This window comes from Coregonus clupeaformis, unplaced genomic scaffold (genome assembly GCF_020615455.1).
Source record: "Coregonus clupeaformis isolate EN_2021a unplaced genomic scaffold, ASM2061545v1 scaf0368, whole genome shotgun sequence".
Classification (NCBI taxonomy): Eukaryota; Metazoa; Chordata; class Actinopteri; order Salmoniformes; family Salmonidae; genus Coregonus; species Coregonus clupeaformis.
The window spans coordinates 76,911-100,000 of NW_025533823.1; the positions used below are offsets into that span (position 1 = coordinate 76,911).

General features: G+C 44.8%; 1 protein-coding gene across 1 annotated transcript in view; it reads right to left on the reverse strand.

Moving 5' to 3' along the window:
• Window positions 1–567: 567 nt before the first annotated feature.
• Window positions 568–23,090, reverse strand: part of LOC121555351 (glutenin, high molecular weight subunit PW212-like) — a 59,192-nt gene continuing 36,669 nt past the window's right edge. The window contains exons 3-4 of the mRNA XM_045215105.1: window positions 21,509–21,756; window positions 568–1,168 (exon numbers count right to left, since the gene is read on the reverse strand). Of these exons, the coding sequence (XP_045071040.1) occupies window positions 568–1,168; window positions 21,509–21,756 (849 nt within the window). The remainder of the gene's footprint in view (window positions 1,169–21,508; window positions 21,757–23,090) is intronic.

Consider the following 23,090-nt stretch of genomic DNA (forward strand, 5'->3'; position numbering starts at 1 on the left):
GTGACCAATAAAATTTGATTTGATTTGATTTGATTTGATTTAATCCCATTTGTTATACCAACTTTGAACATCAACCTGAGAGAGAGAATCAGACAGACAGACAGACAGAGAGAGAGAGAGAGAGAGAGAGAGAGGGAGAGGGAGAGGGAGAGAGAGAGAGAGAGAGAGAGAGAGAGAGAGAGAGAGAGAGAGAGAGAGAGAGAGAGAGAGATGAAGAGATGAAGAGAGAGAGAATCAGACAGACAGACATACAGAGACAGAGCGAGACAGAGAGAGAGAGATGAAGAGAGAGAGAGAGAGAGAGAGAGAGAGAGAGAGAGAGAGAGAGAGAGAGAGAGAGAGAGAGAGAGAGAGAGAGAGAGAGACCCTTGTCCTTAGCACCAGCTAGACACATAGCGATGCACTAACATACAGGTAGTATTTTTATCAGTGTCTCTGTTGCACACCACTAATTAGTGTAGTTGCTGCCCTTTAGACAACAATTACAGGGTTTCAGCAAACTGACAAGGGAAGGGAAGAAATCCATGTTATCTGAACTGCTATGATGTCAGTCATGGTTCTGTGAACTCACCCACTGTCCTGACCTAGTGGAGGAGTGGTGTTCTCCTGTCCTGGTTCCTGTCCTGGTGGCTCCTGTCCTGGCTCCTGTCCTGGCTCCTGTCCTGGCTCCTGTCCTGGCTCCTGTCCTAGTGGAGGAGTGGTATTCTCCTGTCCTGGCTCCTGTCCTGGTGGTTCCTGTCCTGGTGGTTCCTGTCCTGGTGGCTCCTGTCCTGGTGGCTCCTGTCCTGGTGGCTCCTGTCCTGGCTCCTGTCCTGGTGGTTCCTGTCCTGGCTCCTGTCCTGGCTCCTGTCCTGGTGGTTCCTGTCCTGGCTCCTGTCCTGGCTCCTGTCCTGGCTCCTGTCCTGGCTCCTGTCCTGGCTCCTGTCCTGGCTCCTGTCCTGGCTCCTGTCCTGGTGGTTCCTGTCCTGGCTCCTGTCCTGGCTCCTGTCCTGGTGGTTCCTGTCCTGGCTCCTGTCCTGGTGGTTCCTGTCCTGGCTCCTGTCCTGGTGGTTCCTGTCCTGGCTCCTGTCCTGGTGGTTCCTGTCCTGGTATGTCTTCTCCTTGGCCCAGAGGGGTGGCTGTCTCTTCAGAGGGTGGATGAAACTCTGCTACAGGAGGCTGGAAGGGTCTGAAAAGTAGGAGAGGGTTGAAAATGTGATAGATTAATTTGTATTTTAAGAATAATGACTAAAGGATTTCACCCCAAATACAGTATAAATGTGTGAACGGTGTTAAGAGTTATAATGTGGTGTCAACCCACTAACAGAGGGGGGCGGGACTAAACATTCCAGGGTGGAGGGGACTGAGAAACTGTTTAAAGATGGGCGGAGCAAAGTGCCTTTGTGTGTCAAGGGATATAAAAGCTCTATGTATGTTTTTTGGCGCCAGAGCTCTCCATGATTAAAAATACAGATCATTCTTGCTGGTTGCGGACCTTGAATCATTTATGATTAAAACCAGAGCCTTACAACCCCTGGTAATGATTCAAGCTTAGGTTGAATTAGAGATAGAAATTCACATGACAAAATGAGAGAGAGGTACAGAATACATACAGGGAATACATATAGAATACATATAGAGTACATATAGAATACATATAGAAGACATATAGAATACAAATAAGGAATACATATAGAATACATATAGAATAGATATAGGGAATACATATAGAATACTTATAGAATACATATAGAATACATATAGGGAATACATATAGAATACATATATAATAGATATAGAGTACATATAGAATACATATAGGGAATACATATAAAATACATATAAAATACATATAGAATAGATATAGGGAATACATATAAGGAATACTTATAGAATACATATAGAATACATATAAGGAATACATATAGAATACTTATAGAATACATATAAGGAATACATATAGAATACTTATAGAATACTGATAGAATACATAAGGAATACATATAGAATACATATATAATACATATAAGGAATACATATAGGGAATACATATAAAATACATGTAGAATACATATAGAATACATATAGGGAATACATATAAAATACATTTGGAATACATATAGAATACATATAGAATACATATAGAATACATATAAAATACATATAGAATACATATAGAATGCATATAGAATATATATAGAATACATATAAGGAATACATATAGGGAATACATATAAAATACATATAGAATAGATATAGGGAATACATATAGAATACATATAGAATACATATAAGGAATACATATAGAATAGATATAGGGAATACATATAGGGAATACATATAGAATAGATATAGAATACATATAGAATACATATAAGGAATACATATAAGGAATACATATAGGGAATACATATAGAATAGATATAGAATACATATAGGGAATACATATAGAATAGATATAGGGAATACATATAAGGAATACATATAGAATACATATAAGGAATACATATAAGGAATACATGTAGGGAATACATATAGAATAGATATAGAATACATATAGAATACATATAGGGAATACATATAAAATACATATAAAATACATATAGAATACATATAGAATACATATAAGGAATACATATAGAATAGATATAAGGAATACATATAAGGAATACATATAGAATACATATAAGGAATACATATAGAATAAATATAAGGAATACATATAGAATACATATAGAATACATATAAGGAATACATATAGGGAATACATATAGAATAGATATAGAATACATATAGAATACATATATAATACATATAAGGAATAAATATAAGGAATACATATAAGGAATACATATACATGTAAATGTTCTGTGTGCCAAATCAAATCAAATCAAATCAAATCAAATTTTATTGGTCACATGCGCCGAATACAACAGGTGCAGACATTACAGTGAAATGCTTACTTACAGCCCTTAACCAACAGTGCATTTATTTTAAACAAAAAAGTAAGAATAAAACAACAACAAAAAAGTGTTGAGAAAAAAAGAGCAGAAGTAAAAATAAAGTGACAGTAGGGAGGCTATATATACAATAGAATAAAGTGACAGTAGGGAGGCTATATATACAGGGGGGTACCGTTGCATAGTCAATGTGCGGGGGCACCGGTTAGTTGAGGTAGTTGAGGTAATATGTACATGTGGGTAGAGTTAAAGTGACTATGCATAAATACTTAACAGAGTAGCAGCAGCGTAAAAAGTATGGGGTGGGGGGGCAGTGCAAATAGTCCGGGTAGCCATGATTAGCTGTTCAGGAGTCTTATGGCTTGGGGGTAGAAGCTGTTGAGAAGTCTTTTGGACCTAGACTTGGCACTCCGGTACCGCTTGCCGTGCGGTAGCAGAGAGAACAGTCTATGACTAGGGTGACTGGAGTCTTTGACAATTTTGAGGGCCTTCCTCTGACACCGCCTGGTATAGAGGTCCTGGATGGCAGGGAGCTTTGCCCCTGTGATGTACTGGGCCGTACGCACTACCCTCTGTAGTGCCTTGCGGTCAGAGGCCAAGCAGTTGCCATACCAGGCGGTGATGCAACCAGTCAGGATGCTCTCGATGGTGCAGCTGTAGAATTTTGTGCGTGTGTGTGTTTGTGTGTGTGTATGCGGAGTTGCGTGTGTGTATGCACTTGTGCGTGTGTGTGTGTGTGTGTGTGTGTTGTTTGAACAGTGAAACATCAACAGCTGCATTCTCCCCTGTGAGAATAGCCTCATTCTAGTCCCAAAAGGACAGGGGAGATGTCACCACTGATGTCATCCCATTGGATATAATAGTACTACAGTTCTCTCCATTGACCTCCATTATAATTCAACCACAGGGGCTGAATCCCTATGTAGTGCATGTATGTAGTGCACTACTTTTTCCCATTGGGGACCATTTGGGACAGAGTCATCTGACCACAAGGCTCCATCAGTCACTACAAAGTCATGCTCTGTTGTTTCCATTCATATTCACTTTACACTCTGTCTAGTGCACTACTTTTGACCAGAGCCCCATAGCACCCTATTCCCTATATCAGGGATGGGCAACTGGCGGTCCCCTCTTTTGAAGGCCCTCGGATCAAAAAAAACGGCAAACATTTCTCTACACCTGTGGCAAAATGTGTAAAAATGCAGGAAATGACAGAAGCCTTCAGAGATTATTCATACTGTAACCGTTGACTTATTCCACATGCTGTTGTGTTTACAGCTTGAATTAGATTTTGTGTCACTGGCCTACACACAATACCCCATAATGTGAAAGTGGAATTATGTTTTTAGAAAATAATGAAAAGCTGAAATGTCTTGAGTCAATAAGTATTCAACCCTTTTGTTGTGGCAAGCTTGAATAAGTTCAGAAGTAAACATTTCCGTAACAAGTCACACAGTAAGTTGCATGGACTCACTTCAGCATGATTTTTGTTTAACATGATTTTTGAATGACTTTGAATATCCCTTTGAGCATGTTGAAGTTATTAATTACACTTTGGATGGTGTATCAATGCACCCAGTCACTACAAAGATACAGGCGTCCTTCCTAACTCAGTTGCCGGAGACGAAGGAAACTGCTCAGGGATTTCACCATGAGGCCAATGGTGACTTTAAAACAGTTACAGAGTTTAATGGCTGTGATAGGAGAAAACTGAGGATGGATCAACAACATTGTAGTTACTCCACAATACTAACCTAAATGACAGAGTGAAAAGAAGGAAGCCTGTACAGAATAAAAAATATTCCAAAACATGCATCCTGTTTGCAACAAGGCACTAAAGTAAAACTGCAAAAAATGTGGCAAAGAAATTAACTTTATGTCCTGAATACAAAGTGTTATGTTTGGGGCAAATCCAACACAACACATCACTGAGTACTACTCTTCATATTCTCCAGCATGGTGGTGGCTGCATCATGTTATGGGTATGCTTGTCATCGGCAAGGACTGGGAGTGTTTTAGGTTAAAAATAAACAGAATAGAGCTAATCACAGGTAAAATCCTAGAGGAAAACCTGGTTCAGTCTGGTTTCCAACAGACACTGGGAGACACATTTATCTTTTAGCAGGACAATAACCTAAAACACAAGGCCAAATATACACTGGAGTTGCTTACCAAGATGACATTGAATGTTTTTGAATGGCCAAGTTACAGTTTACAGACTTAAATCAGCTTGAAAATCTATGGCAAGACTTGAAAATGTCTGTCTAACAATGATCAACAACCAACTTGACAGAGCTTGAAGAATTTTGTTAATAATAATGTGCAAATATTGTACAATCCAGGTGTGCAAATCTCTTACCCAGAAAGACTCACAGCTGTAATCACTGCCAAAGGTGATTCTAACATGTATTTACTCAGGGGTGTGAATACTTATGTAAATGAAATATTTCTGTATTTCATTTTCAATACATTTGTAAAACATTTCTAAAAACATGTTTTCACTTTGTCATTCTGGGGTATTGTGTGTAGATGGGTGAGAGAGAAAAAATCTATATAATAAATGTTTAATTCAGGCTGTAACACAACAAAATGTTGAATAAGTCAAGGGGTATGAATACTTTCTGAGGGCACTGTAGCTGTATGGTAAAATGAGTAGAATTGCATGAAATTAGTTATAAAATTGAAGAAAAAAAAACATGTTACCAAGATTATTATAATATATTTTTTTGTGTTATTTATCTTTTATTGTAAGGGCAAAATTGTCCTCTGTAGTGGTCATTAGGAAGTAAATATGAAAACATTAACATTACAGTCAATGGGTACAGTAGGTGAAACAACTAACATTACAGTCAATGGGTACAGTAGGTGGAAAACTAACATTACAGTCAATGGGTACAGTAGGTGGAAACTAACATTACAGTCAATGGGTACAGTAGGTGGAAAACTAACATTACAGTCAATGGGTACAGTAGGTGGAAACTAACATTACAGTCAATGGGTACAGTAGGTGGAAAACATAGTTGTGGCATTCTTGATAAGCTTTTATTTAATGTGACAAAAGTATAACAGTCCTGACAACTCACTGAACTATTCACTTACTAGAAACGATTTGAATTTCAAACTGACAAAAATTAGAATTAATAATTACACACACTTCTTTTCAAATTTCCATAAAATGTGCTAATTTTGATGGCAGACATCTTCTTTTTTTTTTTTTACCAGAAATATAAAGTTGTCAAGGTCACACCCCCCAACATGTGATATCATTGAAAAGCCCAGAATGTCCTCTCAAAGGGACAATAGGACTTAATGCAGTGGCTTGTTTGGCCTCAGAGATACAGACGCAAGAACTGATGTCCACTATAGAGGAAGAAATAGAATGGCTGGGTCTCCGCCCTATTGACTCTGGTCAAAGGTCAAAGGTATTGCACTATATAGCAAACAGGGATAGTATATCAATAATTGCAAATCAATTTGTTTCCACCGCCATTACTCGCATGATTCATTTTACAGACACGAAAAGATCCCACCTTGCCTAGGGTATAGAGTTTTGTCTACATCTAGACTCGTAAACAAAATCACACCCTAGTCAACACAAACACGTACACATGCACACACACACACACACACAAACACACACACGCACGCACATTCTGTGTACAGTGCAGAGCGCAGTACCTGGGTTCTGGAGTTCTCTCAGATGACTCTGCTGTGTTCTGTTGGTTGGACTGAGAGAGGGATCTGAGAGCAGCCAACCAGTCTATCTGTGGTTCCGTCTGTGGTTCTGTGGTAGGACCAGTAACTGACATCTCTGTCTGTTCTGTGGCAGGACTAGTCTGTTCTGTGGTAGGACCAGTCTGTTCTGTGGTAGGACCAGTCTGTTTTGAGGTAGGACCAGTCTGTTCTGTGGCAGGACCAGTCTGTTCTGTGGTAGGACCAGTCTGTTCTGTGGTAGGACCAGTCTGTTCTGTGGCAGGACCAGTCTGTTCTGTGGCAGGACCAGTCTGTTCTGTGGCAGGACCAGTCTGTTCTGTGGTAGGACCAGTCTGTTCTGTGGCAGGACCAGTCTGTTCCGTGGCAGGACCAGTCTGTTCCGTGGTAGGACCAGTCTGTTCCGTGGTAGGACCAGTCTGTTCTGTGGTAGGACCAGTCTGTTCTGTGGTAGGACCAGTCTGTTCTGTGGCAGGACCAGTCTGTTCTGTGGTAGGACCAGTCTGTTCTGTGGCAGGACCAGTCTGTTCCGTGGCAGGACCAGTCTGTTCTGTGGTAGGACCAGTCTGTTCTGTGGCAGGACCAGTCTGTTCTGTGGTAGGACCAGTCTGTTCTGTGGCAGGACCAGTCTGTTCTGTGGTAGGACCAGTCTGTTCTGTGGCAGGACCAGTCTGTTCCGTGGCAGGACCAGTCTGTTCTGTGGTAGGACCAGTCTGTTCTGTGGCAGGACCAGTCTGTTCTGTGGTAGGACCAGTCTGTTCTGTGGCAGGACCAGTCTGTTCTGTGGTAGGACTAGTCTGTTCTGTGGTAGGACCAGTCTGTTCTGTGGTAGGACCAGTCTGTTCTGTGGTAGGACCAGTCTGTTCTGTGGTAGGACCAGTCTGTTCTGTGGTAGGACCAGTCTGTTCTATTAAAAGTTTGTGTTTTTCCTCCTTCTCTTTCTTCTGCTTTTTTTCCCTCTCTTCCTGGTTCCTCTCTTCCGGTTTCCTCTCTTCCTGTTTCCACTCTTCCCGTTTCTTCTCTTCCTGGTTCCTTTCTTCCAGTTTCCTCTCTTCCCGGTTCCTCTCTACCTGTTTCCTCTCTTCCTGTTTCCTCTCTTCCCGTTTCTTCTCTTCCTCGGTCCTCTCTTCCTGTTTCCTCTCTTCCTGTTTCCTCTCTTCCCGTTTCTTCTCTTCCTGGGTCCTCTCTCCCTGTTTCCTCTCTTCCTGGTTCCTCCTTTCCTGTTTCCTCTCTTCCCGTTTCCTCTCTTCCCATTTCCTCTCTTCCCGTTTTCTCTCTTCTATCCTTTTTGCTAATGCTCTCATTCTCTTGTCTTTCTTCCTGTTCAAGGCCTCAGAATCGTCCTCTGTGGCCTCTCTCTCTGAGGCAGCTAGTGGTACTATAGCAGCTTGTGCTGCTGTGGGGCTTTCTGTTGTTGTTGTTGTTGTTGTTGTTGTTGTTGTGCTGAAGGCCTTCTGGACCACATGATCAGGATCAACATTGAGACCAGGACTCTCTTGAGTTCCACTAATGTTGCTGGTTTTGACCGCGTCATGAACCGAACATGGCTCAACTGCCTTATATTCTGCATCCTGTAGTGAGGCTTTGGTATTGTTCTGAATAGGTGGTGGTATTGCCATTATGACAGGGGTGTCTGTGAACTGGTCTGGGGTCAGTTTGACAGAGACCGTTTCTTTGGTCTGGTGGTCTGAGACTGGGTTAGGTTTGGCCTCCTTGTCTGGACTATGTGGTATGTCCTCCTCCTTGTGAACCCCATACCCTTCGGCGCTGACCCTTCCCTGTGAACATGATGATGATGATGAGACAGGACATTCCAGCAGTGTGGTTTCATCTTGGTGTGAATCCGTTCCAACAGTGGCCCCTGTTATAGCACCAGTTCTCTGACCCTTAACCTCCACACTCTCCTCAGTTACAGCACCAGTTCTCTGACCCTTAACCTCCACACTCTCCTCAGTTACAGCACCAGTTCTCTGACCCTTAACCCCCACACTCTCCTCATCCTTCACCGACAGACCCTGTGACTTGAGATCTGAACTGTCTGAATCAGACAGGATGATGACTTCTCCTGGACCAGTGCTTTGGTTTTTATCTGTCTCCAGTCTTTTTTCCCTACCAACAGTACCTGTGCTGTTGTCTCTCTCAACATCCCCACTATCCCAGTCTAAAAAGAAACGATTGTGACTATGAGAAGGCATATTGACTCCTTCATGACCAAGGTTGAACCTATAGCCCCCTACAGTAGAAGTCATCTTCCCCTCTCCCTCCCCTGTGTCTGGCCTGTTCACTCCATCCTTCTCTCCATCGCCTGACATCCTGTTCTCACCCTGACACAAACCTCCCAGGGTCCTCTCTGCTCCCTGTGTTACCCCCGGCAACATCGGTGAGGCTGTGAGTAACTCCGTGAGTTTGTTGTCTGTTTCTTGACCGCCTGATACACTGTCTGAGGCGGTACTGGATCCTGGCATCTCCTGCTGCTGTTCACGTTCTCTCTCTCTCTTGTTGCTGAGCAAAAGGTTTTGGAAGAATCGCTGAATCTGATTGGTTAAGAGCTGCATTTTCATTCGAAGCAGGTACAGAGGGGTCCCTCTCAGCGCAGGGTTCTGTTGGTACTGTTGCTGGCACAGGCAGCGTGGGGTAGAGACTTAGTTTTAACACAGAGGGAGAGGATAAATGGCTCCACTGGAACATGACACGTCCTCAGACGACCCTGGAGGAGCCAGGAGGAGCCAGGACGGGGGCCAGATGAGGACACAGACACTGCCTTCTCCTCTCCTTTACCTGTTCTTCCACCGTACTCATCTCTCTGGTCCGGAAGAGACACTATTTGTGATTCTGTCCCGTGTCCGTTTCTGTTCTGAGTGACGTCTGGTCCCTCTGATTTCCTATCAGTCTCATTACTCTGTGTACTTGTCTGATTCCATTTTCCTTTCTGCTTGTCGTCCTCCTCCATTTCCTGTCGTTTATCCGGTGTTTGCTTTTCCTCTTGAGAGAGATTATTTTTGTCTTCTTCCTCTTCTTCCTCCTTTTCATTTTGCCTCCTCTCGACCTTCCTCTTCGCATTATTTTTGTCTCCCTGTTTGTCCTCTGTGTTTACATTGTGAGGCTGGCTGCTAATTGGCTGCTCAGCACTGAGTGTTGGATGTCATCTTTAATGGACAAACCCACACTGATGACATCATCTTTAATGGACACAGCACAACGGAAGAGATTTACCCTGATAGGCTCTTCTACCTTGGGCTCAGCTCCAAAGTGAAATACATGTAGGGGAATGGTGTAATCAGATGCAGCTGTTAATACTGTTGTGGCCTGAGGCTGAGATGGTGATTTAGAGATAGGGACTTGTTCTAGAAGCTTCTCACCAACCTCCTCTTTAACCTTTTCAGCCAGTGATCCCTTGTCACCACAGTTGCCAGTCTCGTACTCTTCCTCCCTGTGTCTCAGGTCATCTCTGTACTCTGAATCCAGTATTACAGATGCTACCTGTGTAATTTCCCCTGTCACATGATCAGGAAGTGATGTCATTTCCCCCTGTCACATGATCAGGAAGTGCAATGCTGTCATAGTGACCGCCACCATGACAGTCCCAGAGTCCAGGAGGTGAAACGTCACAGTCATTGATGAACTCCAAGTGACTCAGCATGGGACCTGGATGCTTCAGTATCACTATGGGGTCATTACTATCAGACTGATCACTCAGGGAAGGAGAGGGCAGATCAAAGACTGTTGCCTCTGGAACAAGAGCCTTAGTGACTGGCTCAGATCCAGGCTTAGCAACAGGTATAGTCTCAAACTCAGAGAGAGGGTCTCTGGAACTCTGAGGGCCACTTTTACCCTTCATAGGATCTAAAGAAGACTGGTTAGGGACTGTCATCTCTGGAACACAAGACCGCGTTTCTGTCTTCACTTCAGCCCCGTCCTCAGCCTCAATCCTGGCCCCAGCCAAAGCCACAGACGGCCTCTCTCTCTGTCCTCCATATGATCTGTGACAGGTAGGTCATGGTGAATTGATTGATCTGATTGGTCTAATTGGCTTGTGGGCTGATCAGGCAGAACGGTGGGCTGGTCCTCATTTGGCTTTGTCTGCAGCGTCGCAGTGACGACAGTGGTGATCAAGATCACATCACCTCCAGCTGGGTTTGACCTTGATCCACCGCCCAGCTTGGTGGAGAGGGATCCTACACTGCACACAGGTCCCGCACAGGTGGACTCACCCTCGAAAAGACCCAGGAAAACGGCCTCACTAGAGGTGGTGGTGAGGTGCTTCTGAGCAGGAGACGGTGTGAGTAATGAAGGAGGAGGAGGAAGTTTGATATCCACCTGTTCTGGGTCTGGTTCAAGGGCAGGTTCAACTGAAACTATACCGAGAGGAGTTAGAGGAGCGGAGTCATGACATCTATTAGTGTTGTCATCAACTACTGATCCTCCTGAATATCCATGTGGGGTCTCTGGAAGCCCTGTCCCAGCTAGCATGCAAGGTTCTCCTCCATCCCTCTCTCCTCCATCCCTCTCTCCTCCATCCCTCTCTCCTCCATCCCTCTCTCCTCCATCCCTCTCTCCTCCATCCCTCTCTCCTCCATCCCTCTCTCCTCCATCCTCCTTTTCTCTCTCTGAGACCTTGGCCTCTGACCCTTTAACCATTCTACTTGTCTGGGTTTTCTCCTGAGGCTCCCTATGGATGTCAGGAGGGGTCAGGGTCGGTGGTCTGTCCCCAGGCAGAGCTGGCTGTGGTGGGGGTCGGGGTTGGCGATGGTGGGATCTCCGGCTTCTTGACGCCGAGGAAGTTGTGCGAGGTGAAGCTAGTCTCACTCACCGGGTGGTGCAGGCTCTCGTGCACCATTCAGTGGAGGCAGGGACGCACAGTCCAGTCCAGTAGCTGGTTGGGAGACAGAGACATCGTGGAGGCCCGTTGAGGGGCCATCATCAGCTTTCACCGCGTCGTTGAAAAACAGTTTCCTGTTCCTGCTCACAGCTAGCTGGAACACCCTAACTCCAGCCATAGTGGGGGGGTCCACTACCCCTTGGGGGGGTCCACTACCCCACTACCACCGCCTTGAGGCTGAGGCTGTGCTGACCTAAGGAGCGTAGAGCTTCACTCTCAGAAACTTTAGCTTCTGTTCTGGTTCTGGTTCTGGTGTGGTCGATACGGACCGGTTGACTGTAGCCCGAGCTCTGCTGTAACTGAAAGACCAGCGGAGGCTGATGTGAGAATAAAGAGAAGGCTTTGCTGGGATCCTTCCCTGTCTCTCTCTCTCCTCCCCCCCGGTCTCTGTGTCTGTGGCTGAGATGGAGGCTTCTCTTACTTCTCTGAGGACAGGTCCTAAAGTTTCCTCTTCTGGATCCAACTTTCTCTCCTGGCTCTGTTTGAGACAATCCCTGTCCTCAGTCTCTGTGCTTCCCTCTGTGTTGCTGCCGGAGTCCTGTGTCTGAGACTGACAGTGGGATCTAGGATCTAGGACAGGTTCCGTGGACCCTCCTCCTTTGTCTTCTGACTTCAGACTCAGGCTCTGTTTGAGACAAAGTACCTTGTCTGCTGACTCCTTGGTCTCGTTGCCTCTCTGTGTGTTGTTGCTGTCCTGGGACTCCTCGTGCTCAGCAGAGAGAGAGGAGGAGAGGAGAAATGAGAGGAGAGCTGAATCTCGGTTTTCTGGCTGCCGGGGGAGCTGAGGTTAGAGAGAGACTGCCTTGTTCTTGTTCAGCAGAGGTGCTGAGTTGAGAGTGAAGGAGAGAGAGAGAGTGAGGGACAGATGACAGAGCTGAATCTCTGTTGTCTTGTTGCTGGACGGACTGAGTGGGAGGGAGAGAGAGAGAGTGAGGGACAGATGACAGAGCTGAATCTCTGTTGTCTTGTTGCTGGACGGACTGAGTGGGAGGGAGAGAGAGAGAGAGAGTGAGGGACAGATGACAGAGCTGAATCTCTGTTGTCTTGTTGCTGGACGGACTGAGTGGGAGGGAGAGAGAGAGAGTGAGGGACAGATGACAGAGCTGAATCTCTGTTGTCCTGCCCGTGTATCAGTTGAGTGAGAGGGAGAGAGAGACAGACCTGATCAGCAGAGATGATGCTGTCAACGGTAGCTAAGGGAGAGGAGGTAGAGGATGGTATAATGAGCTCACCCCAGCAGCACTGCGACGGTAGTAGTGAGTCGACAGGAACAGGAAATGGCAGCAGTGGTAGCGTCAGGGGGCGGCCATGTCTCACTCCCAGCTGATGACACCCTGCAAGCTGTGCCCCCCCCTCCTCCTCCTCCTCCTCCTCTCTGTTCTCCCCCCTCCTCTCCTTCCTCTTCCTCTCTCTCCCTGTTCTCCTCCAGCAGCTACCCCTCCTCTCCCTCCTCTTCCTCTCTCTCCCTGTTCTCCTCCAGCAGCTACCCCTCCTCTCTCTTGTCTCTGTTTTTCCTCCTCATCTCCTCCTATTTCTCCTTCCTCTCCCTCCTCTCCTTCTCCTCCTTCCTCTCCCTCCTATCCCTCTCTCTCTAATCTAGTAGCAGTAGCAGCGCTCCTGGTAATTACGTCCAGTGATTCCCCCGAGGGGAGAACGAGAGGTATCCATGACGGTGTGGACTGTTCGGAGTCCACTCTCCTTCTCTCTCTCCTTCTCTCTCTCCTTCTCTCTCTCCTTCTCTCTGTCCTTCTCTTTCTCCGTGGCTGGAGAGAGTGTGTCGGTCCTAGTGGTGCCACTGGCAGGATCAGGCACCCCCCCCTTCCTTCTCTTCTGTTCACTCTCCACTGAGTTTTGAGGCACTGTGTTGTTGCTGCAGTCAGATGCAGATCCAGTCTCTGTCTCTGTGTCTGTGTCCTCAGGCTGGAGTGGAGGTGAGCCCTTTATCCCTGGGTGTGTCTGGACGCCGGGGGGATGAGGGCTGTTCCTCTCTGTCCCTCTCCAACAGACTCTCCTCTATTCCCCCTAAACCAACTCCTCTATCTCCCAACGCTGCCAACTCTGACTCTACCCACCGGAGTGGAAACTGTTGCTGCTGCTTCTATCTCTCTCCGACCAATCGAGTGGCTCGTTTTTTTTCCCCCCTCTCCCTCGCATTCTATCGTTTCTGGCGTCGTGGGTGTTGTCAGGGGCAACGCGTTGCCGGCAGGCAGCAGCGGCCACTACAGAAGGCTCTTCAAGGGCACTCTTCTTCCTCTCCTCCTTCCTCCCTCGCTTCCTCCCTTTCTCCTTGCACAGGCTTAGGTTCTGGGAGTGTGTGTTCTGATAGTGTCTCTGGTCCAGTGTGTGTGTGTGTGTTTCTCTCTGGTCCAGTTTCTGTTTGTCAGCTCCACACTTCACAGGGGAATACGTGTTCCTCCTGGGGGGGGTTGGCTCAGTGTCCATGGGAACAGTAACAGTAATTCCTCCTCCTCTGGCCCTTCTCTCTTCTTCATCAGGAAACTTTCGCTCCTCTTCCTCATAGGTCTCTGGGCTGTAGAACCACTGGTCTCAGAGACATGCCTAGAGAGGTCTAGTACGCTCAGAGAGGCCATTTGTTCCTCACCTTCCTGGAAGGCATTGCGTAGCTCCCGCTCCAGCAGCAAGGTTGGGGGGACAGGGGGTATGAGGGATGGAGCACCCTGCATGGGTGTGTCAGTAGTCTGGGCTGGGGACAGGGGTAGGGAGGACAGGGCTGGGATCGTCTCCATGGACAGTGCAGGGGTCAGGGGTCAGGGGTGGGATGGCTGGGGAATCATCGGCCTCCATGGTTGTGGTGGCAGCAGGCTGGGGTGAAGGATGTCTGTGGGAACTGGGTCAGCTTGGTCGGGATGCCTGAGATCCAGGGTGGAGGATGACACCAGCCAGGCAGGAAGGTGGGCAGGGAGACAGAGTTAAAGTCACTGTGGGCTGGTAATTCCATGATGCTGTAGAAAACACATAGCATACCCCAGGCAGGGGCAAGTCCCAACTCCATGGACAGGCACTGCAATCTGTACACAGGACTGCACACAGCACTGCACTGCACACAGCACACAGGCACTGCACTGCACACAGCACAGGCACTGCACACAGCACTGCACACAGCACACTACACACAGGCAGTGCACTGCAATCTGTACACAGGCACTGCACTGTACACTATACACAGGTACTGCACTGCAATCTGTGCACTGGCTCTGCACTGCACACTGAAACCTGAAACACAACACTGTTCTGTATATTGCACAGAACACTGCATTCAGAATAAATAGACAGACACAAAATAAGAGCATTCATTCAACACATAAACAAGAGGCAGATCTACTCAGTCCAAACAATGGTACTGTACTGTTATCTTAAAGGTCCAATGCAGACGTTATTATCTCAATATCAAATCATTTCTGGGTAACAATTAAGTACCTTACTGTGATTGTTTTCAATAAAAAATGGTCAAAAACACAAAATGCTTCTTAGGAAAGAGCAGTTTCTCAAGCAAGGCTTTTACTAGGACTGACTGGGAGAGGTCTGAGTGGGGAGGGGAAACTGAAAACTAGCTGTTATTGGCAGAGAGGTTTAGAACTCTTTTTTTTTTGTAAGAATGTATTTATTATTATTTTTAATACAAAACATCCACGACATCACCCCTGCCCAGACCCACCTGCTCACACCCCCCCCACCCCATCTCCAGCGCCAGCATCACTCTCCGCCACAGGGCCTCAAACTGCACCATTTTGTTTCTCTCTGTTGCCCCACGGACTTTCAACATTTAGATAATAAAGCATTTGATCTTTCCACTGTGTTAACGATGGAGGATTGGTTGATTTCCAGTTTTTAAGTATACATTTTCTTTCAAGATGATTGACGAGAAAAGTATCATCGAACCCATTTGGTATCTCACTGCACCCTCATATGCCATGTCTTGAAGTATGCAGACAGACGGATTAAAAGTACATTTACATAGTAATACTTCTAACAGCCAACTTTCTGCCCATAACTTTTGGACTTTACAAAATTCCCAGAAGGCATGGATTATTGAGTCATTGTTAGTTTTACACTTAAGACATGACTCTGCCGTTATGCTGTAGAACTGATGAATTTTGTCTCTTGTATAATACATTCTATACATTAGTTTATACTGGATTAACTGTCATCTCATTAGTTATGTTCCAGCATTCCCTCCATCTTGTGCCAACATCAGTTATTTTTAAATCTTGGTTCCAATAGTTTATATTTTTTTCTAAGAGGTTGTCAGTTGGATCGGCTCTCTGCAAGGTTTTGTATATCTTACCTATCATATGAATATACTTTTCTAACTCAAATTGGATTCCCTCAAGATTGCTCGGATGTCGAAAATATTTAAAATAAAAATGTGAAATTGTTTGTATTTGAAAATATCTACATTGGTCAGTCCAAAATTGCTTTTTAATTTTGTCATGGAAATTAATGTATTTCCTGTTAGCAAGTCATTTACCGTTTCTATACCTTTAGTTTTCCACGTGGACCAATTTATTGGTGAATTCTGAAAAGCTATCCAAGGATTGTTCCATAGGTGTTGTGTTTTTAGGGATTAATATCGGTTCTTGTAGAATACATTTCATTTCCTCCCATATTGTTATAGTGTTTTTAATTATGAAGTTATTCATGTTTTTAACTTTATCCTTAGAAAATAGACACGTAAAAAGATTCTGGGGATGAGCTTGTCCAACTTCAATATGTACCCATTGTTCCTCTTTAGTGCATTTAACTATATGTCACAAGTAAAAGCCTTGGGTAGCGAGTTGATACAATTCCAAACCTGGAAAGTTAAAACCACGCTAAGACTTAGGAAGGTGTAAAACGTTCCTTTTTATTCTATGAGTCTGTTATGACCGAGTATACATTTTTTAAAAGAATGTCTTCAGTGTTATTGGTTTTACTGAGAATAAATATAAAAACTTTGGGAGCCATGCCATTCTGAAGAGGTTTATTCTACCTGTAAGATTTATGGGGAGATTATTCCATTTAATTAGATCTGTTTTCATGTTGTTGAGTAATGGGATAAAGTTATCTTTATATATTTGTTGTTTGTTGTTGTTTATTAAGCATCATAAGTATTTAATATTTTTTGTAGTCCACTTAAAGGATTTCTGTAGTTCATGAGATATCATTGTTATTTTTTCTATTGCCATTATTTCAGTTTTTTTCAATACTGATACCAGTTACATTTGGATCCCGTCTAATTCTTTCTGCAAGCGTTTCAATTGTCAGCACAAACAGGAGGGGGGAAAGAGGACATCCCTGTCTTGTGCCCCTTTCTAAAGCAATTTCATCAGATAATGTATTACTTGTGTATAATTTTGCTTTAGGACATTTATATAAAATGTGTATAAAATGTATTATTTCAGCTGGAAAGTTGAAAGCCTCCAAAGTTTTGAATAGAAAATGCCATTGAAGACGGTAGAAATCCTTTTTGGCATCAACAGTCATTATTGATGAATCTATATCTTGGTTTTTAGCGTAATGTATTAAACTGAAACATGTTCTTATATTTGTTTATGAGTGTCTATTTTTATTGACATGTATCAAGTCTGGTAAAACTTTTGCTCATGAGCTTTGTTATTATTTTGTCACAATTTATTAAACTTCAGGAGGGGACTCTCCAGATTTTCCTGGTTTTAATATAACTGAAATATCTGTTTGATACATGGAACTGAGGGTGCTACTATATGTAAATAGGGGTGCTACTATGTGTAAATAGGGGTGCTACTATGTGTAAATAGGGGCGCTACTATGTGTAAATAGGGGTGCTACTATATGTAAATAGGGGTGCTACTATGTGTAAATAGGGGTGCTACTATGTGTAAATAGGGGCGCTACTATGTGTAAATAGGGGCGCTACTATGTGTAAATAGGGGCGCTACTATGTGTAAATAGGGGCGCTACTATGTGTAAATAGGGGTGCTACTATGTGTAAATAGGGGCGCTACTATGTGTAAATAGGGGTGCTACTATGTGTAAATAGGGGCGCTACTATGTGTAAATAGGGGTGCTACTATGTGTAAATAGGGGTGCTACTATGTGTAAATAGGGGTGCTACTATGTGTAAATAGGGGGTGCTACTATGTGTAAATAGGGGGTGCTACTATGTGTAAATAGGGGTGCTACTATGTGTAAATAGGGGCGCTACTATGTGTAAATAGGGGCGCTACTATGTGTAAATAGGGGTGCTACTATGTGTAAATAGGGGTGCTACTATGTGTAAATAGGGGTGCTACTATGTGTAAATAGGGGTGCTACTATGTGTAAATAGGGGTGCTACTATGTGTAAATAGGGGCGCTACTATGTGTAAATAGGGGCGCTACTATGTGTAAATAGGGGTGCTACTATGTGTAAATAGAGGTGCTACTATGTGTAAATAGGGGTGCTACTATGTGTAAATAGGGGTGCTACTATGTGTAAATAGGGGTGCTACTATGGGTAAATAGGGGTGCTACTATGTGTAAATAGGGCGCTACTATGTGTAAATAGGGGCGCTACTATGTGTAAATAGGGGCGCTACTATGTGTAAATAGGGGCGCTACTATGTGTAAATAGGGGCGCTACTATGTGTAAATAGGGGCGCTACTATGTGTAAATAGGGGTGCTACTATGTGTAAATAGGGGTGCTACTATGTGTAAATAGGGGTGCTACTATATGTAAATAGGGGCGCTACTATGTGTAAATAGGGGTGCTACTATGTGTAAATAGGGGTGCTACTATGTGTAAATAGGGGTGCTACTATGTGTAAATAGGGGTGCTACTATGTGTAAATAGGGGCGCTACTATATGTAAATAGGGGCGCTACTATGTGTAAATAGGGGCGCTACTATGTGTAAATAGGGGCGCTACTATGTGTAAATAGGGGTGCTACTATGTGTAAATAGGGGTGCTACTATGTGTAAATAGGGGTGCTACTATGTGTAAATAGGGGTGCTACTATGTGTAAATAGGGGTGCTACTATGTGTAAATAGGGGTGCTACTATATGTAAATAGGGGTGCTACTATGTGTAAATAGGGGTGCTACTATATGTAAATAGGGGTGCTACTATGTGTAAATAGGGGTGCTACTATGTGTAAATAGGGGTGCTACTATGTGTAAATAGGGGTGCTACTATGTGTAAATAGGGGTGCTACTATGTGTAAATAGGGGTGCTACTATGTGTAAATAGGGGTGCTACTATATGTAAATAGGGGTGCTACTATGTGTAAATAGGGGTGGTAAATAGGGGTGCTACTATGTGTAAATAGGGGTGCTACTATATGTAAATAGGGGTGCTACTATGTGTAAATAGGGGTGCTACTATATGTAAATAGGGGTGCTACTATGTGTAAATAGGGGTGCTACTATGTGTAAATAGGGGTGCTACTATGTGTAAATAGGGGTGCTACTATATGTAAATAGGGGTGCTATTATGTGTAAATAGGGGTGCTACTATATGTAAATAGGGGTGCTACTATGTGTAAATAGGGGTGCTACTATGTGTAAATAGGGGTGCTACTATGTGTAAATAGGGGTGCTACTATGTGTAAATAGGGGCGCTACTATGTGTAAATAGGGGCGCTACTATGTGTAAATAGGGGCGCTACTATGTGTAAATAGGGGCGCTACTATGTGTAAATAGGGGTGCTACTATGTGTAAATAGGGGCGCTACTATGTGTAAATAGAGGCGCTACTATGTGTAAATAGGGGCGCTACTATGTGTAAATAGGGGCACTACTATATGTAAATAGGGGCGCTACTATGTGTAAATAGGGGCGCTACTATGTGTAAATAGGGGTGCTACTATGTGTAAATAGGGGTGCTACTATGTGTAAATAGGGGTGCTACTATGTGTAAATAGGGGTGCTACTATGTGTAAATAGGGGTGCTACTATGTGTAAATAGGGTTGCTACTATGTGTAAATAGGGGTGCTACTATGTGTAAATAGGGGTGCTACTATGTGTAAATAGGGGTGCTACTATGTGTAAATAGGGGTGCTACTATGTGTAAATAGGGGTGCTACTATGTGTAAATAGGGGTGCTACTATATGTAAATAGGGGCGCTACTATATGTAAATAGGGGTGCTACTATGTGTAAATAGGGGTGCTACTATGTGTAAATAAGGGTGCTACTATGTGTAAATAGGGGTGCTACTATGTGTAAATAAGGGTGCTACTATGTGTAAATAGGGGTGCTACTATGTCCCAGAATTTTAAATAGAATTCTATGGGAAAGCCATCCATTCCTGGTGCTTTTCTCTGTGTGAATGTTTTAACAGTATCTAATATTTATTCTCAGGGGATCTCTGTTTTTCATGATTATTTTTTGGTCTGCTGATAATTGCTCCACGGTTGTTGAGTCTAAGAAGAATGTAGAATCAGTCCAACTGTTGTTTAATTCTGATTTATATAGATTTTCATAGAAGCCTTTAAAATGATCATTAATCACGCTGTTGTTTCTAATTAACGCACTTGTATCTTTATCTTGTAAAATTATAACTGGTTTGGTGTGTATTTGTTTTGTGAGAGCTGCGAGATGTTTACCAGGTTTATTTATTTACTTGAGTATAACCTGTAGTTAAAGGTAGAGAGGAGAGGAGAGGAGAGGAGAGGAGAGGAGAGGAGAGGAGAGGAGAGGAGAGGAGAGGAGAGGAGAGAGAGGAGAGGAGAGAGGGAGAGGAGAGGAGAGAGGAGGAGAGGAGGAGAGGAGAGGAGAGGAGAGGGAGAGGAGAGGAGAGGAGAGGAGAGGGAGAGGAGAGGAGAGGAGAGAGAGAGAGGAGAGAGGAGAGGAGAGGAGAGGAGAGGAGAAAAGATCAGAGGACAAGAGAGGAGAGGAGAGGAGAGGAGAGGAGAGGAGAGGAGAGGAGGAGAGGAGAGGAGAGGAGAGGAGAGGAGAGGGAGAGGAGAGGAGAGGAGAGGAGAGGAGAGGAGAGGAGAGGAGAGGAGAGGAGAGAGAGGTCAGGACAGGACAGGACAGGAGAGGACAGGACAGGACAGGACAGGACAGGACAGGAGAGGACAGGATAGGACAGGACAGGAGAGGAGAGGAGAGGAGAGGAGAGGAGAGGAGAGGAGAGGAGAGGAGAGGAGAGGAGAGGAGAGGAGAGGAGAGGAGAGGAGAGGAGAGGAGAGGAGAGGAGAGGAGAGGAGAGGATAAGTCAGTTTGGGACGCAGCCACAGCCTTGCTTTATCAGTCCTGATGGAAAGTACCAGACATAATGCATTACGACAGCCTGGATTCCCTTCATCGCTCCTCATATTATAGTCACCACAGCAACATTACTTACGTCACTGCAGGAACACCAGGCACTGTGCATTAAGACATTCTCTTTGTATGGACCCTGATGAACTGATGCACTGTGCATTAAGACATTCTCTTTGTATGGACCCTGATGAACTGATATTGCTACAGTATCATAGCCAGCCACACAGCAACACTGTTGTTTGTTTTGGTAGTGACTGAGCCATCATGTTTGATGAGTGTAGGGGCCCTGGGCAGTAGACAATAGGTCCCAGACACAATGCATTGAGACAGCCTCTGTTCAGTGTATTGCTCCTGATGGACTAATACTACCAGAGCATTATATATTCTGTATAATATAGTATTATAATAGATGTATATTATTATTGCATTGTGGCTATAATCTTTACTTATTTGTTTTCCTACTGAGTTACAGTTTTGACCATAAAAATCTAATAAAAACAGGCTTACACTGAGCAAAGAACTCACAGACAGTATTTACCTTACCTATCCCTTACCTTACCTATCCATTACCTATCTTTTACCTTACCTTTACGTCATCAGTAGCAATGTTGAGATCAATCTAGGTTATCTCTGGTGTCTGTGTGTGCTTGCTTGAGTGTGTGTGTGTGTGTGTGTGTGTGTGTGTGTGTGTGTGTCGCGCGCTTGCGTGCATGTACTTGCGCACGTGTGTATTTTACGGATAAAACCACCTACCCAAGTGAAGTCCCCCAGTGGAGTTCAAGGCTGAGGTCTGTGCTGGGCAGGAAGTCATGAGGGAACTCTAGGTCCTCATCTTCGTCTCCCCTCCTCTTCTCCTCTTCCTCAGTGGTCCTCCCTGGGACGTCCTGTAGGGGATGAACCCCCTGGTCTATGTGTGCGGCTGGAGGCTCAGTACACACCACTCCGTTGTCTGTTGTTGAGTTGTAGACTTTCTCTTCTCTGTTCTGGTCGATACTCTCAGCCTGGAGGAAACAACAAGTTATATTACTGAAATTGACATCAACATGCTCAAAAACAGAAAAGGCCCAAGCTGTGTATAGTGAACTGTGCTTCAACTAACATCCATGTTCTTTGTGCTCTGCCTCCACCACACACAGCCACACACACAGGTATAAAGCAAGCCGAGCACCGCCTGTTTGTGCAGAAACACACCCAGTCATAAAGCAAGCCAAGCACCGCCTGTTTGTGCAGAAACACACCAAGGTGTAAAGCAAGCCAAACACCGTCTGTTTGTGCAGAAACACACCCAGTCATAAAGCAAGCCAAGCACCGCCTGTTTGTGCAGAAACACACCCAGTTATAAAGCAAGCCGAGCACCGCCTGTTTGTGCAGAAACACACCCAGTTATAAAGCAAGCCGAGCACCGCCTCTTTGTGCAGAAACACACCCAGTTATAAAGCAAGCCGAGCACCGCCTGTTTGTGCAGAAACACACCCAGCTTTAAAGCAAGCCGAGCACCGCCTGTTTGTGCAGAAACACACCCAGTCATAAAGCAAGCCGAGCACCGCCTGTTTGTGCAGAAACACACCCAGTCACAAAGCAAGCCAAGCACCGCCTGTGTGTGCAGAAACACACCCAGTTATAAAGCAAGCCGAGCACCGCCTGTTTGTGCAGAAACACACCCAGCTTTAAAGTAAGCAGAGCACCGCCTGTTTGTGCAGAAACACACCCAGTCATAAAGCAAGCCGAGCACCGCCTGTTTGTGCAGAAACACACCCAGTCACAAAGCAAGCCAAGCACCGCCTGTGTGTGCAGAAACACACCCAGTTATAAAGCAAGCCGAGCACCGCCTGTTTGTGCAGAAACACACCCAGTCATAAAGCAAGCCAAGCACCGCCTGTGTGTGCAGAAACACACCCAGCTTTAAAGCAAGCAGAGCACCGCCTGTTTGTGCAGAAACACACCCAGTCATAAAGCAAGCCGAGCACCGCCTGTTTGTGCAGAAACACACCCAGTCACAAAGCAAGCCAAGCACCGCCTGTGTGTGCAGAAACACACCCAGTTATAAAGCAAGCCGAGCACCGCCTGTTTGTGCAGAAACACACCCAGTCATAAAGCAAGCCAAGCACCGCCTGTTTGTGCAGAAACACACCCAGTCATAAAGCAAGCCAAGCACCGCCTGTGTGTGCAGAAACACACCCAGCTTTAAAGCAAGCAGAGCACCGCCTGTTTGTGCAGAAACACACCCAGCTTTAAAGCAAGCAGAGCACCGCCTGTTTGTGCAGAAACACACCCAGTCATAAAGCAAGCCAAGCACCGCCTGTTTGTGCAGAAACACACCCAGTCATAAAGCAAG